Consider the following 23,259-nt stretch of genomic DNA (forward strand, 5'->3'; position numbering starts at 1 on the left):
TTCTATATTATATCTTACTTATATAACATAAAATACTTAAGTTATTATATACAAATAGCTATTTGTATGTTCTCTCCCCATTAGGTTGTGAGTCTTTGGAGGGAATGAACTGTCTTTGCATCCACAGCATAATGCTTGGCTGTAGTAAGTGCTTAATAAATGCTTACTGACTGACGGACTTAGCTTCATTCCTCCAGGGAATGTTGTACCCTTAATATTAGGAAGCTGTTCTTATCACCCTGTCTAAGTCGTCCTGCCCCTGATTCTGTTATGTCAGGCCAAGCAAAACAGGGCTAATCCCTCTTTGACTCAAGTCAATAAGCATTTTTTAAGACTTACTATGCTCCAGGCACTATGCTAAACTCTGGGGATACACATACAAGCAAAAAAGAAAGAGAATCCCTGTCTTCAAAGGGTCTCTATTCTAATTGGGGAAGGTAACCCATGGGGGAAGAGGAGAAGGTACCCCTAGTATAGAGTCAGAAGGAGAGGAGGGAACGATGTTTGCCCTGATAGACGCTATTATTATCATCATCCCTACTTTACAGTTGAGGAAATCGAAGCAGACAGAAGTTAAATGACTTGCCCAGGGTCACATGGTTAAAAAGTGTCTGAGGCTGGATTTGAACTAAGGTCTTCCTGAGTCCAGGACCCCTTCCTCTAAATGGGGGTTCTGTAAGTAAATAACCAATGGGAAGAGGGGACCAGAGAGGTAGAGAGTTAGGAAGCCACAGGAAAAAGGGATCAATGATGATTTTCCATGAATGAATGAACACATGAACAAATGAATGAATGGAAAATGCGTTTACCATGTGTCAGAAAAACGATAGATAGTCCCTGCTCTCAGGAAGCTCACGAGACAACACGTGGAAACAAATCAAGCTGCAAGACTATTGCCTACTTGTCCGAAGGATGTAGCCATGTCAGAGCAGACGACAAGACTCAGAGGCCCTCGGGTCTGCTAAGTAAGTCAGATGGTTGTATCAGGAGAATCCAGGGCAGATGGTAAAGCTTAGAGGGTTTTAGGAGGCAGCAGCTGGGCAAATGGCAAGGCCTGTGCTCCTCCATCATTCTGGGAGGATGAGGAGGAAAGGAACTGGCTCCAGTCATCACACACACAGGCATGCATGCACGCACACACACATGCACATATGCACACATGCACACACACACACACACACATGCGTGCTTTCTCTCCTTCAGATTAAACATTCTGAGTTGTTTTGCAACACTTCATTTGAACTAAAAATCCTTCACCATCAGAGGTCACTCTTTTGGGACACTCTCCAGCTTATTAATGTCTTTCTTAAATTGTGGCAATCCTGGACTGAACACAGTAAGTGCTCCAGGGATGGGATAAGCCCTTCCCCAGTTTTAGAGCTCCCACACTTTCCCTTGCCCCATGGAGAAACAACTATGCATAACATGCTCCTGCTTATAGAAATAAATGGATGAAAGGAAGCCCTCCTCTCTGAAGCCTGCTATTTTCTTTAAACCATTGCACTGTTTTTAGAAGAGAATTTAGCATAATCTTTTAGACTTAAAAGCAGACATCCCCTTGAGACAAGTACCTATATTTCTCAAAGGGGGGAATATATGTTTACATATGTACATATATATTTCAAAATATCTATATTTATATCTATGTGTTATTGGAAGTTGGGCTGACTCAGTAACCCATTTTTCTCAGACCTGCTTGTTAATTAGTGTTGGGAGGAGGAGTCACCTAGTCTGTAGCTGTGTATTACCTGATACTCACCATATAGAAAGTCACACCCTTATCTTTTCATACCTGGAAATTGTCACATACTTGCTACTATGGGGAAGATCTGTGAGACAATGACCATCCCCCTTTGCTGACATGCACCTATCTGAATGGCCTTTATCTCATTATGAAAGTTATCAGCACAGCTGGCTCCATCTTGAAGTTATTGCTGATTTCCACTGATCAGCCCATTGATGTGTTACTACCTTGACATACTTTTAATAAACTCTTTTAATTCTCATCCTGAGTTTTGTCTCCTTAATTGGGGAAAAAGCCCAAACAAAGAATTTTCCTTTGCTCTATCTGTCTGTTTATCTATCTATCTATCTATCTATCTATCTATCTATCTATCTATCTATCTATCTATCTATCTAACTGTCTGTCTGTCTGTCTGTGTCTGTCTGTCTGTCCATCTGTCTATCCATCCATCCATCCATCCATCCATCCATCCATCCATCCATCCATCTATCTATGCCATGTGTTTGTGAGTGTGTGAGAAGCAGGATGCCATAGTTGAGAGATGACTGGCTTGAAGCCAGGAAGCCCTAATTCCCAGCCCCACCTCTGACACATACTGGCTCCGAGTCCCTGGGAAGGAAGGGAAAGATGGAGGAAGTAATTATTAAGCCCTTTACCATGTGCCAAGAACTGTGCTAAGTCACTTAAACCTCTTGCCTCTCTAGATGACTTTCTAAGATTATAAGTTTCAGAGAAAGTATTGACCTGTGTTAGTAGATTTTCTTCACCTGGTCATTCCCTAAACAACTGAAATCACAGATCTAGACTAAGCAACTATCACAAGGTAGCATAGGACATAAAGTGCTGGGCCTGGAGTCTGGAAGACCTGAATTCAAATCTGGCCTCAGACACTTATTAGCTGTGTGACCTTGGGCAACTCATTTCCCCTATGTCTGTGTTTCTTTAACTGTAAGATGGAGATAATAATGGCACGGCGCTTATTTCCCAGAATTGTTGTGAAGATTAAATGAGATAATACCTGTAAAGCTTTCAGCACAACGCTGGTAAGTAGTAACTACATAATACAGGTTTACGCTCTTGCCCCGACATGAGTATATTTTGCTATTGTTTTCTGTGAGGGCAAGATCTGTTTCTCTTTTGTCTTTGTATCGTTAGGACTATTCTTGTGGAGAAGATGCAGAGATACGGATTGCATGATGATAGAACCTGATAAATCCAGAATGTAGCCAGACCCACAGTAGTGATTAATATCAACATCATCGTGGCAGGAGGTGTTCAACGTAGTGTGTACGGGATCTGTGCTTGACCCGGAGCTAACATTATCATCAGCGACTAAGGGTGTGGTTGGTAGACTTGTCACACTGGATGATAGTCAGGATCCAAAAGGATCTGGACAAGCTAGCACTGGGTTGAGTCTAATGACTTCACATTCAGTAGGGACAAATGTAAAGTCTTGTACTTGGGTTGAAAAAATAATTCTTCCAATATAAGGTAGATGAATGGATAGACAGCAGTTTTGGTTTTTGTTGTTGTCTGAAAAAGATCTTTGGGCTTTAGTGGACTACTAGCCCAACGTAACTCAGTAGCTTAGCAGCCAAAACATTAATGCAATTTTGGGCTGCATTAGAAGGCATGGCTTCCAGAAACAGAAGGTGATGACTTGTCAGAACTCAGCACCTCCTCTACCATTTACAGTCATGGGGAATTGCTTGGGCCGTGGAGATGGTAAATGACTTTCTCAGCATCAGCCAAAAGTGTCAACGGCTGGACTGAAAGCAGGCAGGTTCTTTATCCACTGTTTGCACAATACCTCTCTAGAGGGAGAATATGAAAGAGAATAAACACACACACACACACACACACACACATACACACAATTTATAGCCACAGAGAATGGTTTGGGGCACTGGCAAGTTAACTATTTTATCCAGGCTCACACAGGCAGAATGTATGTCAGAGTTGGAATCTGAACCCAGGCCTTAGAAATGGATAACAGGGGCAGCTCTCTAGTCACTATACAACCCTACCTTCTTCTACTATATAATAGTAGCATATAATGTTATTGTTCGGTTGTTTTCAGTTGTTTCTGACTCTTTGTGACCCCATTTAGGGTTTTCTTGGCAGAGACACTGGGGTGGTTCACCATTTCCTTCTTTAGCTCATTTTACAATTGAGGAAACTGAGGCAAATGGGGTTAAGTGACTTGCCCAGGGTCACACTGCAAATGTGTTGGGAGTCCAAATTTGAACTCAGGTTTGATGCTCTATCCACTGCACCACCTTGCTTCCCTGGCATATACTATAGGGGTTCTTAATTTGTCTGTGCATTCTGGACCCCTTTGGCAGTCTGGGGAAGCCTAAGGACCCCTTTTCAGAAGGTTTTTAAATGAATAAAATAACACATAAGATTACAAAGGAAACTATAAATTATATTTGAATGTAGTTATCAAGATATTTAAAATAACAAGTTCATAGACCCAAGGTTATGAATCCTTGCACATATTATAATTACACTAATATATTGCAATTCTTGAATACTTATTAAGAGTTATGCATAACATATCCTTAAGCATATATCCATATTTTTTCTTTAGTGCCAAACACATATATACATACATTCACACACATACACACATTCAATACTACACACTTACACATACACACATTCACACACACATTCACACAAAAATACTTATACATACACATACACACATATACTTACACACGCATTCACATACATACACATACAGACACACATATATGTACACATTTATACACATTCACACGCATACACATACACACAAATACACTTGCACACATATATGCATTCACACAATACACATACATATGCACACATATACTTGAACATACACACATTCACATGCATACACATATGTACACGCACATGCACACTCACACATACCCTTTCAATAGGATTCCCCATGCTGGCAATATTTTTCAAATCCTCTATCGTGCTATAGGAAAATAAGGAGAAAGATTCCCTGGAAGAACGAAATTAATCAGCCCATTTCAGAGTCTTTGTTGAGTACACGAGATGGAGGAGATTTGCTCTGACCAATGAGTCACCAGATTAGCTGGAACAGGAGGCCATTAGACGGTAACAGTTTATTGTGGCGGCTCTCGCCAGCTGAATGCCACTTACCAGTTCCTAATAGCTTATTTTATGCATAGCAGGCTCCTGAGGCCTTCTCGCCCCTCCCTGGCTAAGAGCAATTCAGACTGGGTTAACAAGCTGCGGGGAGTTCCTAACTGGAGCGCTAATATTAGGGAGCCATTGGGTTCTTTAAGAGGGTAACTAAAGGGAAAGCTGAGAGGCAGATGAATGTCCATGGGAATCACAGAATCTCAGAGGACAGAAGGGACAACCTTGGGCAAATCCTTGGGCTGTTCTGGCCCTCAGTTTCTTCTTCTATAAAAGGATAATGTCAAACTAAATGATATTCTTAAAGACCCTTTCTGGTTCTAAATCTATGAGAAAGTTAGATCACTTCATCCAATCCCTCATTTTTCAGATGTGGATACAGAGGTATAGAGAAGGGGAGGAGGGGATGGGTGGTAGTGACTTGGTAGTTTGAAGAAGACACTGAGAGAGAGAGAGAGAGAGCTAGAACTAGAAGCGGGGGTTCCCCATTCCCAAGCTAGAACATGAAGCTTCATTTTTAAAACACCGTCACCATCAGTCCACTGTGAGGCAAAAGCCTAGAGCAAGGAGGGGATCAAACTCCAAAGGAAAGGATGCCCCTAAACCACCCCTAAGGAGTCCTGATCAAGGCACAGTGACCTAGAAAACCACATGTTAACATTATCTATGTTGTATTGCATTTTTGTTTATTTTGCTAAATATTTCCCAATTACATTTTAAGCTGATTCTGGCTCTGCTCTCGGGTGCATTTGGAAGTTTCTGTCACAGAGCACTCACCTGGGAATCACAAAGACTTCAGAGTAACTGAGTGACCCTTTATATCAATGAGGTTTTAGGCCAAGCACTCTCCCAGTAACATCTTCATCATCCTCATCATCACTAGCATTTATAGAATCTATTATGTGCTACTCATTGTGCTAAGCTCCTTATAAACACAATCTCATTTGATCCTCACAACAACCATTCACAACAAGAACTATTATTATCTTCCCCATTTTACAGATGAAGAAGTGGAAGCCCAGAGAAATAGAGTTAGTGCCCAAGATGACACAGCAATTTTGTCACAGCAGTGGGAAAACCAGGACCCTTCCCATTGTACTCATACCACTTCACGTCATTAAAAACGACTAGTTCCAGGTGGATCACTCATCAAGCAATCAAGTCATCTTTTCTGTCAGGATCATTTAGAATATATCTGCTTCCTGGATATCAGTTTCATTCTCTCCCTCTGACTTCCCACTCCTGCATTACTCTGCAGCAAGATGCCCTGTAGACAGCTCAGTTAAGTGCTGATCCATCCTCATCACTAACATCTCCACAGTGCCTTTGTAGGTACCACCAGAAGAGCCCAAGATGCCCTCCTGGCCTAAGGTGGCACAAACTTTCACCATGCTGTCATGAAATTTCACAAGATGCAGTCTCTTCCACAGTTGTTGAGGTTCATCCATCACAAGAAGGGGGAGGCTGAAACTTACTAAGGAATTGAGTTCTGTGGTTGGAAAAACATCCAAATATATACCCAGGAGGTAGTGCTTCATCCACAAAAGCCTTCAATCAAAGGCTGGATGACCCCTTACTGGGGATACAGCAGGCGAGTTTCTTACCCAGGTACGAGCCTATTAGATGACCTCCAAGGTCCCTTCCTCCCCTGAATTTCTATGATTTGTGAATCTGGGATCATATTATTTCTACATGCGTATGTGGGCAGATTATGCTTAAGAGGCCTCTCAGCTTTCTGCTATGGAGATGTGTTTCAATCCTGATGGAAGAATTATCCTCTCAGGGTCCCTAAGTAGGTATCATAAGCCAAGAGATGGTACAATTTTCTTCTTCAGTCCTCACTCAACTAGTCACCTGGACACTCCCTTTCCCATTACCTCTGGTTTCATCGAAGCCAACTCATTGAAGGAATCGAGCTGGTGTCTGATCTCTGCCATCTCCACCATCAACTTTTCCATGTGGACATGGATTTCTGCTAGGACCTCTGTCACATGGGCTGTGGCCACGGCTTCCTGGAGGTCCACCAGGTGAAGGGCCTTCCGCTCCTCCTCACAAACCTGCCGCCGAACTTTGTCAAATTCCTGCTGGATACAGACCTTCATCTCACTCCGGCTGACCTGCACATTGTATGGGTAAGAGGACACAAGGAAGTGTGTGAACACAGACCGAAGGGTACTAGACAGAACACTAACCCTGCCTCCTTTATGACACTAAAATAACAGGGAATCCCCCTACTTGCTCACCCAAATAATGCTGGGCAGACAGGTTTAAAAAAATCAGTGATAACAGTCCATCAGCATTTCCCATGAGCTCTTACCAGTCTTTTTCAGACATCTCAGAGTCATAGCAATATTCTGCTAACAGAGAACACCAGGAGACCAAAGAATTATCCTGTAAGGTCACTGTCACAAAGCCTGCAATCAACCAAAGACTAGTCCCTTGATCAAACATTAAACATTTATTAACTTCCTACTATATGCTAGGCACTGGCCAACAGTACTGGGATACAGAGAAAGGCAAAAGATTGCCTCTGTTCTCCAGGAGATCAGTATGATGGGGGAGAAATCACAAAAGCAACTACACACAAACAAAGCCACCTATGGGATAAAATGAAGGTAATGGTTAGGGAGAAGGCACTAGCACAAAGGGCAGCTAGGTGCCACAGTGGGTAGAACATCAGAGAGTCTCATTTTCCTGAATCCAAATCTGGCCTCAGACACTTACTGGCTGTATGACTCTGAGAAAGTCATTTAACCCGACCTGTCTCAGTTTCCTCATCTGTAAAATGAGTTGGAGAAGGAAGTGGCAAATCACTCCAGTATTCCTGCCAAGTAAACCCAGAATGGGGTCACGAAGAGTTGGACATGACTGACATGATTCAACAACAACAAACAATCAGTATGGTGGGAGATCAGGAAAGGCTTCTCCTAGAAGATGGGTCTTGAAAGCAGGAGCCATGAGGTGGACATGGGGAGGGAGTTTCCTAGACATTGGGCTAGGCTCTGGAGGCACACAGATCAAAAGGCAATGACCCCTGTCCTTTAAGAGCTTACATAGTATCAGAGAAGACAACACATGCATATGTATGCATATAATGCAAAATATGAACATAAATACAAGATACTTTGGGGGGACAGAGTCTGGCAGCTGGGGCACCAAAAAGATCTTAAATAAAAAGGGAAGCTCAAACAAGGGATTATAATAGGTGTAGGTGAGAAGGGAGTATATTCCAGGCATGGGAAGCAGCCTGTGAGAAGGTGAAGAGATCATGGGAGAATGAGAAACATGTGTGAAGAACACAGAGTCCAGTCTAGCTGAGGGGCCATAGCACAGGATTCCCAATATGGCTCCATCTTGGAACTGGATCTGGTCCAAGATCAGTCACCAAAAAAAGGACTGAATGCTGAAAGAGGCTTTAGATACAATATAGAAAGGTAGCATGGACCAGCAGAGGGAGGGCTTGACTTGGCTTTTGGAAGACCCGGTTCAGATCTTGCCTCTGACACTTAACGAGCTTTGTGACCACATCACTTCACCAAATACATGTTCTTTCTGCTGCATGAACTGGACTAGATTACACCTCAGGTCCATTTTTGTATGAGAGCTTAGTGTCCTGGACAACTCCTTAAATATACAAATTATGGAGAAGGTGCTTATGTGCATTAGTGCAGGAAGCTTCCACACTGAGAATTCCCTAAACTGATGAAAGTAGACCCTGGATTCTGTCCTTCCCTCCCACCCCTAACAACAACAAAAAAAAAAACAAACCAAACAACCCACACAACTATTATACATGGCTGGGTGTTGTCCTTTATTCTCAAAGAGGACCAAAATGGCATCACTATGATAAAGTCAAGTTTCAATGTGTCCAACTGCGGTTGATCAGAAAAATATGAGCTTGGAATGCTCTACCACAGATCAGGCACAAATAGTCTATGTGCACATTTGGGGTGGATACTCCAAATTTGCGTTTCCTTTGTATTGTACATACATATGAGTGTATTTACATGTACATATATACATATGTGTGTATATACATCTAGAGAGAGGGGGAAAAGAGAAAGGGAAAAGGGCAAAAGAAAGAGGGAGACAAAGACAGGGAGAGAGAGGAGGAGGGAAACAAAAGGAGAGGGGAAAGAGAAAAGGAAGAGAGAGATGGGGAGAGGAAAGGGGAAAGAGGGAGAAAAACAGAAAAGGGGAGGTGGAGGAAGAGGGAGGTGGAGGAAGAGGGAGGCAGAGAGGGAGAGAGAGAGGAGAGGCAGGCAGACAGAGAAAAAGAGAGAAGACAGGGGAGAAAAAGAGGGAGGGAAGGATAAACAGAAACAGACAGTGGTAGAGGAAAAAAGCTCCTTAAGATTTACAAAGCATTTTCTATGTACATATTATCTCTTTTGAATTTCACAACCCCATGAAGTAGGTACTGCAGGAATCATTAAGCTATTCCCATTTTATAGAAGAGAAACATGAGGTTTAGAGAGCTTAACCAACTCGCCCATAGTTATCTTAAGGCATTAAGTCTCAACAGAGACTTGAACCCATGTCGTTCTGTCTCCACATCCAATGCTTCTCCAGGTGAAGTTTGCCTATCACTTGCTTCTTGCTACTCCTGACCCTCAAGATTCAGGACCATGGACTGTGACCAACAGAGAACAGAAATCTTCAAACCACAGGTGGTCAGTCAGACATCCACTGGCTTTACATACAAGAAATAGGTGCCATATCCCTTTAGAAGCCCCCACACCAGGCTTCCACTGACCACCTTGGAAGGGACAAGACCTCTCCAGCTATTTTAAATCTACTTTGCTGGAAATTTTATTAAGCCAGAAGAATGCTCAGCTTCCTCTGAGCAAGAACCGAAAAGTTACTGCATAAATTTACACTTCCTAAATAGGACGAACCACCAAAACATAATCCAGTTCCTCCAGGTGCTTTTTCATTCAATTTTAACAAGACCAAAAAGACAAATTCTTTTAAATAGATATAGAGGCTTATGATTAGGTCACCTAATTCTATGGGTTTCTGCAGGTTGGCCACTCATTTGCATTTTAACCTTGTTTGCATTTTAATGTACTTTTTTCTTCCAGCCTCAAAGGCTGAAAATGGGTAGTTGAAGAAACAGAAAGGCCACAATGAGGGACTCCATTTAGTTACAAAGCATGTGCTGCAGAGATTAAAAAAAAAAAAAGTAACCTAGCAAAATAAACCCAATAAGACAACTGGGCTATGTTTTGGAAATTTAGAAAGTAGTGGTGGATAGAATGCTGAAAGTGGAGTCAGAGGGACTGGATTTGATTCCTAGATCTGCAACTTTATATGAACTAGAGTAAATCACTTCATCTCTAAGCCTTAGTTTTCTCATCTGTAAAATTAGACTAGATGGCCTATTAGGTCCCTTTCAACTCTTGATGTATGATCCTGTGACTTCACTGTACTTCAGTTTCCTCATTTGCAAAATAAGGGGGTTAGACTAGATGATTTCCAAGGTTCCTTCTGGTTTTAAATCGAAGATCTTAATAGGTATAAGAGTTAGGTGACCTGATAGAAGTTAGCAATTAAAAAAAGATGTCCCATTATCTCCCTTCTCTAAGGGTCTGTGGTGTCCCTTTAAGGTTGTGGCTCATCTATAAATCTATGAGGTTATTTCATTAATGGAGGGTTATTTTAAGACTAATAGCCATATCATCACCTGAACAACTAATAGTAACAGTAAGTCATATCTCTGTAGCACTCAGGATTCAATCTAATCTAACGCATCAATCAATATTGATGAAGCCTCTACCATGTTCCAGGCACTGTACTAGGCTCTAGGGACACACACAAACACAAACAAACAGAAAACCAACCAGTTATTCCCTTCTATGTGTCCCTGGGGGAGAGCTGTGCCTGCTCCATGTTTCTAGAGGTCTCAGGCATTGCAATCCCTCCCCCAAAACTGGACAATATCTATTTGGGTCATCAAGCTGGCAAGAGCCCCATCCAGAGCATCCTATTCTGAGTTCTTCCTCATTCTTGGAGGGGACAGAAATCTGTGGACTCTACCTACCTCTCCAAACCTCTGCATTGTAACCCTCCTTCATACTTTCTCTGCTTTATCAAATCAGACATACTGGGACCTGACTGTCTCTCAACTCCCTTCAAGGAGTTTACAATCTGTAATAGTGACACAAATATGTTCTTGTGAGTAGATGCAAGGTGATCAGAAAAAAATCAGAAAGCCAACAGAGGGTATGTTCACATAGCAGGTGAACACCAAAGCTGATCCTTGAAAGAAGGCTAAAAACTCTAGGAGATGGAACTATCCAGGGAATGCATTCCAGAGAAGGGAGCAGTCTATGTCAACATACAAAGGACTTTTCAAATATTATCTCATTTTGTCCTCTTGATAACCTTGAGTAGCAGATATTGCTTTCATTATTTTCATTCTGCACTTGAGGAAATCAAGGCACTGGCTATAGGATTAGGAAGACCTGAATTCAAATCCAGCCTTAGATACTTATTAGCTGTGTGATCCTAGAGAAGTCACTTAACCTCTGCCTCAGTTTCCTCATCTGTGAAATGAGGGTAATGAAAGCATCTACTTCTCAGAGTTGTCATGAGGAGCAAATGAGATAATAATTGGAAAGCACTTAGCACAGTACTTGGGACATAGTAAGCTCTATATAAATGTTAGTTATCATTCCCGGTTGCCTACCATTCATCTATCCCAGGACCAAATTTAAAACTAAATTCATTCTCATGATTGTATATCCTGCCACTTCTGAATTATTTCCTCCTGTTTGTTTACCAGCCCTTCTCCATGTCTCCTGAGGTAAGATTTCTTTAGGGGAAGAGAGTCTGCAGCAGTAGCAGCTTTCCCCAGGAGCCTTCATTCCTGGGCAAGTCATTCTCACTATCAGAAGTGGGAAAGGAGGCTAGGTAATACGTAGAGACTGGCCTAGAAGAGATCTGGGGATCAGTAAAGTGGAGTGTGCTTTCATTAAGTCCACTTGGCCCCAGGCTACACAGTTCAGGCAGGAACTGGGGAGAGGGCAGGCTGTGAGATGAATTTTTCAGAGTGCTAGGAAGGGGCAGAGAGGGTCTAGCGAAGATGTTGAATGCACAGAATGTGATTGCAAGAAAGGTACTAAAGGACAGTGAAGTGAGAAATCAGAGAAATGAGAGCTTTGAAAAGTTTAAATTGTGCCTGTCTCTATCCTTATTCCAGACCACTTAGGGCATGGAGGGAAGAGGAATGATGACATATGGACAGAACCCAAACCTGGTGTCTTGGAATAAGCATCAGATCTGGAATCAGAAACCTGGCTTCAAATCGTAGCAACTCTGATACCACCAAGATGACTATGGGCAAGTCAATTACTCTCTGGACCTCAGTTTCTCTGCATGTGAAATGAAGCAAATAATCTTTGCACTTTTTGTTTAATTGTTCTGTTGAGTACAATATGAAAGAGTTCTGGCCCTGGAGTCCAAAGATCTGGGTTCAAATCCCAGCTCAGTCCCTTGCTACTTGTGTGACCTGTAAGCATGGGCTTCCTTGAGACTCAGTTTCCCCATCATGAAATGAACAGGTTGGTCTAGGTGATGTCTAAAATCTTTCTCTTTTTCTCTCTTCCTCCCCACCTCCCTCCCTCCCTCCTCTCTTCACCTCTCTCTCTCTCCTTCTTCAAATTGGCAAAAATGACAAAAGATGTGGATAGTCAACGCTGGAAGGACCAGAGAAAGATAATCACACTAAAGCAATATTGACATTGTGGAGTAGTACATTCATTTTGGAAATTCATTTTTGAAGTATGTAAATATGGTGGTTAATCTGTCCATACCCTCTGACCCAGAGATTCTACTGCAAGACATGTACCCTGAAGGAGGTCACTGGCATAAAGGAAAGTCCTCATATACACTGAAATATTTATAGTGGTACTTTTTGTGGAAACAAAGTAGATGTCCATTGACTGGGGAACAACAAAGCGAACTGTTACGAATGGGATCAGATATTACTGTGCTATAAGAAATAGCAAATATAATGGATATTGAAAAGACTTGCATAAACTAATGCAGATATAAGTGAGAGGAACCAAGAAACCATACATAGTGACTATGGTGATATAAATACAAAGAAAAACCACTATACAGGTACTGAATGTGAATGCTGCAAAATTACAAAGCTTGACTTCAAGGAAAAGAGATGAGAAGACACCTCCTCCCTCTGCCTTGCAGAGGTGAGGAATCCCTGAGTGAGAGCTTTGTCTGATATTTTGGTTGGGCGTACTGATGTTTTCTTTTCCTCTTTTTCTCTCTAAAATTATCCTTTGTTATATTCAAATAGTTCTCTGGGAAAGGAGAGGGGAAGAGGTAAAAGAGGAAATATGGGGGAGGTAAAAGATGTCAGCAAAACTTATTTTGAAAAACAAAACAACTGAAGATGGTGGAGTAGAAGCTCTTGACTGAGCTATCCCAACATTCCCCTTCAAACAACTTTAAAATAATGCCTCAAATCAATTCCTGGAGGGGCAGAGCCAACAACAGGTCAGAGTGAAACATCCTTCCAGCCCAAGATGACATTGGAGGTTGGAAAGAGAGATCTATGACAGGGAGGCTGGCCTGGAGCCAATATGGATGGACCACCAGTGGTGGGACTAGGTGGAGATAACAGAAACAGCAGCAGCTTTGGGAGCTCTCCAGTCAGAGATGGCAAGGGGACAAGATAGAGATTACAGAGGACCTCTGTGCTAGCACCAGATACAGGACCAGATGCTATTTGGCAAATTCATTATCTAGTCTCACTTCTGAGTCAAAACTGAAGGGTGGAGAGGAGCACTTTCTGTCAAAAGGGAGAACCCTGGGGGGCAGTGTCACTTTTAGTCAAAAGGGTTCTGAATAGCTTCACTTGCAACCCCAACGGAAAAAGGGGCCTGAGGAACAGTATCAGTTCTGGTCTCAAGAGAGCAAGGACCCTTAGCAGCAGTATCAGTTGCAATTCTAAGGGATCAGGGACCCATTCTGAGTATGTAACAGAGTGTAGACCAAGAGAGCAGTGACCACACCTCCCCCCCAGATCACAACACCTTCAAAGCCCTGAAAACTTTTAAACCACTAGAACTAACTCTGAAAACAGCAGTTTGGCCTGAAGCTTGAGAGAATGCCCCTTCCCCAGCAAGCCAGAAATAGGACCCAAATTTAACAGAAAGTCTAAAATCAGATATGGAGTGGAAAAATGAGCAAACAACAACAAAAAGAACTACTATGCCAATAGGAAAGATCAAGATACATATTCATGAGACACAGAATTCAAAATGGCTACAAGCAAAACCTCAAAGAAAAATGTGGATTGGATACACCACCCCCCCAAATTCTTGGAAGACTTACAAAGAATTTTCAAAATCAAATAAGAGTGATAGATGAAAATTAGGTAAAGAAATCAAAGCAAAGGAGGAAAATTATGAAACTAAGAGGCACAAAAAATACTTAAGAAATAATACCATAAAAATAAAAATAAAAAAATACCATAAAATTTGCCAAGTGTAAAAAGAGGTATAAGACTGCATTGATAAAAATAACCCCTTGAAAAGCAGAATTGACCAAATGATAAAAGAGGTATACCAGTTCACTGAAGAAAACAATCCCTTACAAGCTAAAATTAGGCAACTAAAAGCTAATGACTTCATGAGACATCAATAAAAAATAAAACAAAGTCAAAAGAATGCAAAAAAACAGAAGAAAATGTGAAATATCTCATTGAGAAAACAACTGACCTGGAAAATAGATTGAAGAGAGATAATTTAAGAATTATTGAACTCTGCTTCATTCTGTGCTCTGATTGCAACATGACTAATGTGAAAACATGTGTAATAAGAATGTATGTGTAGAATTCATAAATTTGCATGCCATCTAGGGGAGGAAGGGGAGAGGGAGAAATTTAAGATTTATGAAAGTGATTGTTGAAAACTGAAAACAAATAAACTAATTTAAAAAAAAGAATTATTGGACTCCATGGAAGTCATGATCAAAGAAAGACCCTAGACATTACAGTTCAACAAATTACCAGGGAAAACTACTTTAATATCACAAATGAAATCTCTCAGGAATATTATAGCCAATTTACAGAACTATAAAAAATGACTCTAAACAAATTCTAGAGCAGCAGAAGCCACAAAATGACAGAGTGAAAGAGATTTCCATTCCAAGACAGCCTGGAAGGCCAACAGGAAAGATCTATTGCATGTGGAGCACAGCCCTGCCTAGGCCATGCAATAAGGACAAGACTGGAGTGGACTGCAAGGTGTGAGAAAGAGTGTTGATGTGGTGGAGCTGGTGGCAGCCCTGGAGAGGGAATCCTGCTCATAGAGTAGAGCATAGGCCAGGAAAGGAGTAAATTCCTTACTCTTGATTGTGCTACTTTGGAGGAACTGAGAACTTACAGGTCCCTACAGTATACCCTCCCCTTTACAAAAGACTCAAAAGTCAAGTAACTGGCTGGGAAAATGCACCCAAAAGGGAAAAGGAATAGGACAATAGGAGCCTACTTTCTTGGTGAGCAGGTATTTTCTTCCATCCTTTTGGATGAGAAGGAATAATGCATACCATCAGAGGAAGACCAACAAGTCAAGACTTCTGCACCCAAAACTTCCATAATAAATATGCAATGGTCTCAGGACATGGATTAGCTCAAAAAGGATTTTGAAAATCAAGTAAGAGAGGTGGAGGAAAAATCGGGAAGGAAAATGAGAGCAATGCAAGAAAATCATGAAAAGGAAGTCAACAGCTTGCTAAAGGAGACCCAAAAAATGCTGAAGAAATAAACACCTTTTAAAATAGACTACGTCAAATTGCAAAAGAGGCTTACAAAAGTCAATGAGGAGAATGCTTTAAAAAGAAGAATTAGCCAAATGGAAAAGGAGGTTCAAAAGCTCACTGAAGAAAATAGTTCTTTAAAAATTAGAATGGAGCAGATGGAAGCTAATGACTTTATGAGAAACCAAGAAATTGCAAAACAAAACCAAAAGAATGAAAAAATAGAAGACAATGTGAAATATCTCATTGGAAAAACAACTGACCTGAAAAACAGATCCAGGAGAGACAATTTAACAATTATGAGACTACCTGAAAGCCATGATCAAAAAAAGAGCCTAGATATCATCTTTCATGAAATTATCAAGAAAAACTGCCCTGATATTCTGGAACTAGAAGGTAAAATGTATATTGAAAGAATTCACTGATAACCTCCTGAAAAAGGTCCAAAAAAAACAACCCCTAAGAATATTATAGCCAAATTCCAGAGTTCTCAGGTCAAGGAGAAAATATTGCAAGCAGCTAGAAAGAAACAATTCAAATACTGTGGAAATACAATCAGGATAATACAGGATCTGGCAGCTTCTACATTAAGGGATCGAAGGGTGTAGAATAGGATATTCCAGAAGTCAAAGGAACTAGGATTAAAATCCAGAATCACCTACCAGCAAAACTGAGTATAATACCTCAAGGGAAAAAGATGGCTATTCAATGAAATAGAGGACTTTCAAGCATTCTTGATGAAAAGACCAGAGCTGAATAGAAAAATTGACTTTCAAACACAAGAAGGAAGAGAAGCATGAAAAGGTAACCTGGAAAGAGAAATCATAAGGGACTTACTAAAGTTGAACTGTTTACATTCCTACATGGAAAGATAATATTTGTAACTTGAAACTTTTCTCAGGATTCCTCAGGATACATACATACATACACACACACACACACACACACACACACACACACACACAGAGGACAGACTGAGTTGAATAGGAAGGGATGATACCTAAAAAAATAAAATTAAGGGGTGAGAGAGGAATATTTTTAGAGGAGAAAAGGAGAAATGGAATGTGACAAATTATCTTTCATAAAAAAAGGGAAGAAAAAATTTTTTCAATGGAGGGGAAAAGGGGGAGATCAGAGGGAAAAAGTGAAACTTATTCTCATCTCATTGGCTTAAGGAGGAAATAACAGGCACACTCAATTTGGTATGAAAATCTATCTTACACTACAAGAAAGTAGAGGAGAGGGGGATAAGTAGAGTGGGGGGGATGATAGAAGGGAGGGCAAATGAGAGGAGGGGGGTAATTAGAAGTAAACACTTTTGGGGAAGGATAAGGTCAAAAGAGAGAACAGAATAAATTGGGGGGCAGGATAGGATGGAGGGAAATATAGTTAGTCTTTCACAACATGACTATTATGGAAGTCTTTAGCAAAACTACACATATATAGTCTATATTGAATTGTTTGCCTTCTCAGTAGAGATGGGTGGGAAGGGAGGAAGGGAGAGAAGTTAGAACTCATGGTTTTGGGAACGAATATTAAGAATTGTTTTTGCATGTAACTGGGAAACAAGAAATATAGGTAATGGGGTATAGAAATCTATCTTGCTCTACAAGAAAAGAGAGAAGATGAGAATAAGGGAAGGGAGGGATGTGATAGACAAGAGGGTAGATTGGGGAAAGGGGCAATCAGAATGCATGATGTTTTGGAGTGAAGGAGGGGAGAGATTGGGAGAAAATTTGAAACTCAAAATTTTGTGGAAATGAATGTTGAAAACTAAAAATAAATAAATAAATATTTTTAAAAAGAAGGCCCATCACATCATGGCATTTGTGTAACAACAAGGTAAAAAAATATCTTGCCATGAAATAAGACCTCTTAATGCATGTTTCCAGCTGGCACCATGTGTGATCACCCCGGGTCTGACCCTCAGAAATCCATTTGCCCAGGGCAGGTGACCTCCACGGTGAAGAAATGAGGGGCAAGAAAGTGTTAAGTGTTATTAATGTCCCTGCAAATTCCATATCAGATGGAGAACTGTGATTTGTGTTTATTTTTAAAAGGCCTTTTTATTTTTAGTGTGACAATTTCAGGGCTGTTATGTTTTATAGTGATGATTTATCAGAGGCTATATACCCTTGAAATAAATTAAACATCCTTTCTTAGCAGGGAAATGTCTCAACAGAGAAAATTTTAGCTTACGGAAGAACTTTTCAGAATGTCTCAAAAAGCCTTCTAGCTCACGTGAACTGACAATGAGTGGAATATGCAGAACTGGGAAATCAATTTATATGGTGGTGTTCTTGCTATAATATGTATATGATATTTAATATAATGCATATAACATATTATATAATAATATATTTGATGTGATAATATAATATATTATATGATGTGATGTATAACATGATATGTATAATTATAAAAGTTGGACATGACTGAAACAACTGCACAACAAAAACACAATGTAATATGACAACATAATATGATAATATAGAAATGATATACAATAATGTAAAGGAAAACAGCTGAAAGACTCCAGAACTCTGATCAATATAGAGACTAATTTTAACTTCAAAGGACTCATGGTGAAGCAAGCATGGCCCTTTCCACAGAAGTGGTGGACTTCAGGGGCAGAACAAGGCATATGTGGACAAATAAGAGTGGTGGAAGAAAGAGGTAAGAACATCAGTGAAACATTTTTTTTTAATTTCACTATTCCAAGTGACTGAAATTGGAGATGAAAATAAAAAAATAAAGGATAGCCTATTTAACTAGAATACATACACACACACACACACACACACACACACACACAGGTGCAAATTTAGTTAAGCCAACATCACAGTTTGGAAAGGTGTAGACCAGTCAGATCAGAACTTGTGAAGATGTTTTGTATGCTTTTAAAAAATCCTCTATTTTGTACCCCCTAAGCTCATAGATGAGTAATTCAACAGGAAACTTTTAAAGATGTCAAGACAAGGGGGAAAGAGAATTGAGTGGAGAGGAACTGGTGCCATTATACTCACGTACTTTCCTCCTGGCCTTGTGTTTTTATTGAGGAGAAAGAGATCTCAAAGCTCCAACCACTTCAATCCATTCCTGAACAAGCCCTTCTATAATATACCCAATAAGAGGTCATCCATTCTCTGTATAAAGACCTCTAATTATGTTTACTACTCCCTAAAGCAGCACATTTCACTTTAGGGTATCTCTCATATTGGAGAAGCCAAGCTATGCCTCTCTGAAACATCATTGCTGCTGGTTCTGCCCTCTTAGGTCTAGTTTCTTTCCCATGTGACAACCCTTTAAATACTCAACAATAGTTATTACATGACTACTAAGTTTTCTCTTGCCCAGGTTAAGTATCCCCAATTCACAGCATCTATGAGTTAGAAGGGCCTTAGGTAGCCATTTAGTTCAACCTAGTTGGTGAACAAACATTTATTAAGTACTATGTGCCAGGGAACTATTAAAAAATTAGAAGGCAAAATCAGTTCCTGTCTTCAAAGAACTTACATTCTAATGGACATAAATGAGAAAGATTCTTCTTTACAACCTATCTGGTAAGTGGCCATTCAGAATTAGAACAAAGGGAAGCTGTCTCCCTTATACCAGATCTACTTTTGGCTATTTCCAATTTCCATCCTTTCCTTGTTAGTATGAATTAGTAAAAATAGTCTCACGCTCTGAGAGGGAGGAGTCAGAATGAACTGAAGCAGTCCCATAAATGTGTTTCTGAGATTGAGTTAGGAGTAGAGAGCTTGGGAGGTTCCAAGGGGGATGGGAGGATGAGGTGAAGTCAAGTTGGCTCTCTGGAAGGGATACTAAGGGTCACAACGACTACATAGCTCCTTCCTGGTTTCCATCATAGTTGGCCCTCAGAAACCAGCTAGCCCAATCATCTCATTTTACAGATGAGCAAAGTGAGGTGATTAGTCCACAATTAAGTAGGTAGTCAATCACTACCATAATGCCACCAAAACTGAATTGATCCAAGTCTTATCACTGCTCTTTTAAAGGCAAGTGGGGCCCTCCTTACTTCGGTCCACTATTCTGAAGGCTGCTACTATGACTTTTGGGGGTCATTTGGGGCTCTCTTGGCATTTGTTCTACTCGAGAATCTCCAAGATTTTTGAGGGCCACTGTGCTAGGCCTATGTGACTTCCTCCAGGCCCCCCCTCAAAATCCACTTACTTTGGATTATAGGTTTAGACTTGAAATAAATCTTAGAGACAATCTAGTCTAGTCCCCCTCATTTCCCAAATGTAGAAAACTGAAGCCCAGAAGGTAAAAAAGGTAACTCATCAGTGTCCATATTATAACCCTCTGCATCAAATGTAGGCTCTTTGAAGTCAGGGGCTGTTTTGTTCTTGTTCTTATGTCCCCAGCACCTAAAGCAGTGCCTGGTACACAGAAAGCACGTGATTAATATTTGTTGAATTAAATGGGTGTGAAATAAAAGAGGGAATGAACAATGTGGGGAAGACAAGATAGAGACATTACCAAATCATACCACATCAGAGCTGTAAGCTTCAGAGATTAAGGGACCTTCCGATCCTTTACAGATAAGGAAAGGAAGGTGAGTGGTTCTCCAAGGTTAAACAAGTAGTCATTCACTAGCAGAACCAGCACCACCATATTTGTGCCTTGGGGGATACAGTAGTTAGTGTTCATTGAGTCTAACCTCTTCATTTTACAGAAGAGAAAACTCTGGCACAGAGAAACTAAATGATTTCCCCATGGTCATAAAGATAGTAAGTGTCTGAGGCAGAATTTGAACTCAAATCTTCTTGACTTGAAATCTAATGTCTTATCCATTAGCCTAATCCATGAGACTCAGAAACATGAAGGGGCTTAGTCAAGGTCAGTCAGCCAGTTAAGAGGTAATGGAAGAACTGGGACACCAGGAAGACAGGAAACTTGACCTCTAGCGCTAGGTCCCCTTCTTTCCTATCTACTCCAGAGTCCTCAAATCCAATAGATCTCAATCTCAAAATCTCCTTGGCCAATATACCAGCCACCATTATTTCTTTACCACCACCACCAGCCTTGGAGGGATGGATTTGCACTCAAAGAGTTAAGTCTCACTCCCTTGTTTTCCTTCCTTCTTGTATTTAACAGTTCCAAGCCTAGTCAAACTCAAGGGGCTCTCCAAAGGGCACTTTAGACATACATAATTAAGCACATTAAACCCTGAATTAAGAATATGTACTCTAGAACTGCATACCTCACTCACACTATGACTCCTTTCCCTGGGCTAGGTGCCATTAACTCCAGTTTCATTCCTGTTCCGCATTAGGCAGAGGCTACAATAGCTAACAAGAGTACAAAGACCTGGAAATGCTGGGGTCTGAGGAGGAATCACATCCACCATGGGCTTTTGGGGTGAATTAGAGGATATGGGGCGGGAGGAAAGCAAAACCATTGAAAGCCGCACATCAGGAGTGCAACTGGACTCTTCACTTTAGAAAGGCTGATTCCGTTAGTCAGACATCACTTTGGAGCAACATGCCCCCAAGATGAGCTCAGAGCCAAAGGATGGGCTGGGAGGGGGAACTGAAAGAATCCAGTTACAAAGGAGAGCCCTGGCCAAGCGTCTCATTCTTGGCTCAGATGAGCACGCCACTGTTCAGAGAAAGAAGAGCCATAAAGGGAATTTTTCTTTCAAGATGCTTTGAGATGTCCTCACTTCCACAAATAGACCCCCCCCAGCCCAGAATTTTCTCTAGGGGTTGCAATAGCTCAGTCTCTAGAATCCTTTCAAAAATCCTCCTACATAGATGGGACAAGTCTCCTAGAAAGGAGAGAAATTTTCTTGATGGCTGAAGCAGGAGTTTCCTGGTTCCTTAAGGGATTGTACAATCTGGTTTTATACTCACCTGGTAAAAAACATCTCAGGAAACAGCTGTCTGGAAGCTCAGCAGGTGTGGACATTAACTTTGACCCTATCACCTACTTTCTGAGAGGTGTTGGAAAGATTCTTGGGCACCCAAATGAATAGGGGTGTTAGCTTTAGCTGTGGAATGGGGACAAGGAGGACCCATCAGCTGTTTTGGATTCAAAGTGAGGCTTCTTCACCTTCCTCTATGGGCCCCAGCCAAGTTTCCTCACTTTTCACCAGCTCTCCTTACACCAGCTTGTATTTGAATCAGAGCACCAAAGCATTTCTATCTCAGCGAAAACAGATGACTGAGACCACCAATTACTTAGCCTGGGCTGTGGAGACCAGTCTTTTACTTTATTAAATGTCTACATATGTTGTTTTTATTATGTGCCTACATGTGTTGTCTTTCCCGATTAGATCCTTGAGAGCAAGAATGGTGTAACTTTATTTATTTATATTTCTACTGCTTATCACTGTGCTTGGCACATACTATGCACTTAACACATGCTTTTTAATTCGTTCACAGTGTCCTGGATTCTGCCCATATAGAGAGACTTTTCAAGTCAAATCAATGAACATTTGTTACATACTCACTACGGCACCATGTTAAATGCTGGAAAGCAAAAAAACAACCCAGAAAGTCACTTCGTGCCCTCAAGAAACTCATATTCTAATGGGGGATGTCAACACATTAAAAAGAAACTGGCAGAGAGAGAGAAAGAGAGAGAGAAAAGGGAGAGAGAGAGAGAGAGAGACAGATACAGAGAGAGAGACAGAGAGACAGAGACAGAGACAGAGAGACAGAGAGAGAGAGACAGAGAGACAGAGAGAGATGCTACTCATGAAGAGAGCATGGTGATGAAAGAAGTCCAGAGAGAGAGTAATGGAATGAAGAAGTGAATAATATTGGCCTGGGCTTCCTTAAAACAGAGGTCCCAGGAGGAACTGACCATTCGTAGGAAGGTGCTGAAGGATGAAGGTGATCTTACAAGATGGCCAGGCTGCTGGGGAAAGGTGGAGAAAGAAATCCAGGGAGTCGGGAGCAGAAGATGGAAAGGATAAAGGAAAGACTGTCCTCTGGGAATTCACAAGGGAAAATGAGAGAAAATGGAGATGAAACATTCCTTTGAAAATCAAGAAATCCACTTTCTAGCTGTCTGAGAAAGAAGAAAAGAAATCCAGAGAGTCAGGAGCAGAGGGTGGAGAAGATGAAGGAAAGAATCTCCTCTGGGAATTCACCAGGGAAAATGAGAAAAAATGGAGATGAAACATTCCTTTGAAAATCAAGAAATCCATTTCCTAGCTGTCTGACACTTGAAGTCGAGAAGACCTCATTTGGTATCACACTTTTGATACTACCTGTGTGGATATGGGCAGATCATTTATTTAATCTCTCAGGGCCTCTATAAAATGATGGGCTGTTCTGAGGATCAAATGAGATAATACGGGCAAAGCTTTTTAAAAACCATAAAACGAAAAGCTCTTTTACTGATGACCCCAAGCTTCCCATGAAAGCAAACATCCATATAAGTACATTTTTTTTCTTTTTTTTTGTACTGGGTGTCCCTATCTTGACCAGGCTAAGAAAGGAGTTAACCAGTATGGAAGCTTGGACCTGCTCCATTTCTAGGACAGGCTAATTCACCTCTTTTTAGGCTGTCTGGAAGCCCCTAGTTTGCGGGGT

At 41.0% G+C, this 23,259-nt stretch overlaps 1 protein-coding gene across 10 annotated transcripts in view; it reads right to left on the reverse strand.

The window, feature by feature from the left end:
* The window catches only part of TRIM44 (tripartite motif containing 44), a 184,125-nt gene that overhangs the window by 113,025 nt on the left and 47,841 nt on the right, over positions 1-23,259 (reverse strand). For all 10 annotated transcript variants that reach the window (XR_011969234.1, XR_011969232.1, XR_011969233.1 and 7 more), the window contains one exon: positions 6,784-7,023. Coding sequence is in view for 7 of the 10 variants with exons in the window: in XM_072619143.1 (XP_072475244.1) it covers positions 6,784-7,023 (240 nt within the window). In the remaining 3 variants the exon portion in view is untranslated. The remainder of the gene's footprint in view (positions 1-6,783; positions 7,024-23,259) is intronic.

Source organism: Notamacropus eugenii, chromosome 6 (genome assembly GCF_028372415.1).
Source record: "Notamacropus eugenii isolate mMacEug1 chromosome 6, mMacEug1.pri_v2, whole genome shotgun sequence".
Taxonomy (NCBI): Eukaryota; Metazoa; Chordata; class Mammalia; order Diprotodontia; family Macropodidae; genus Notamacropus; species Notamacropus eugenii.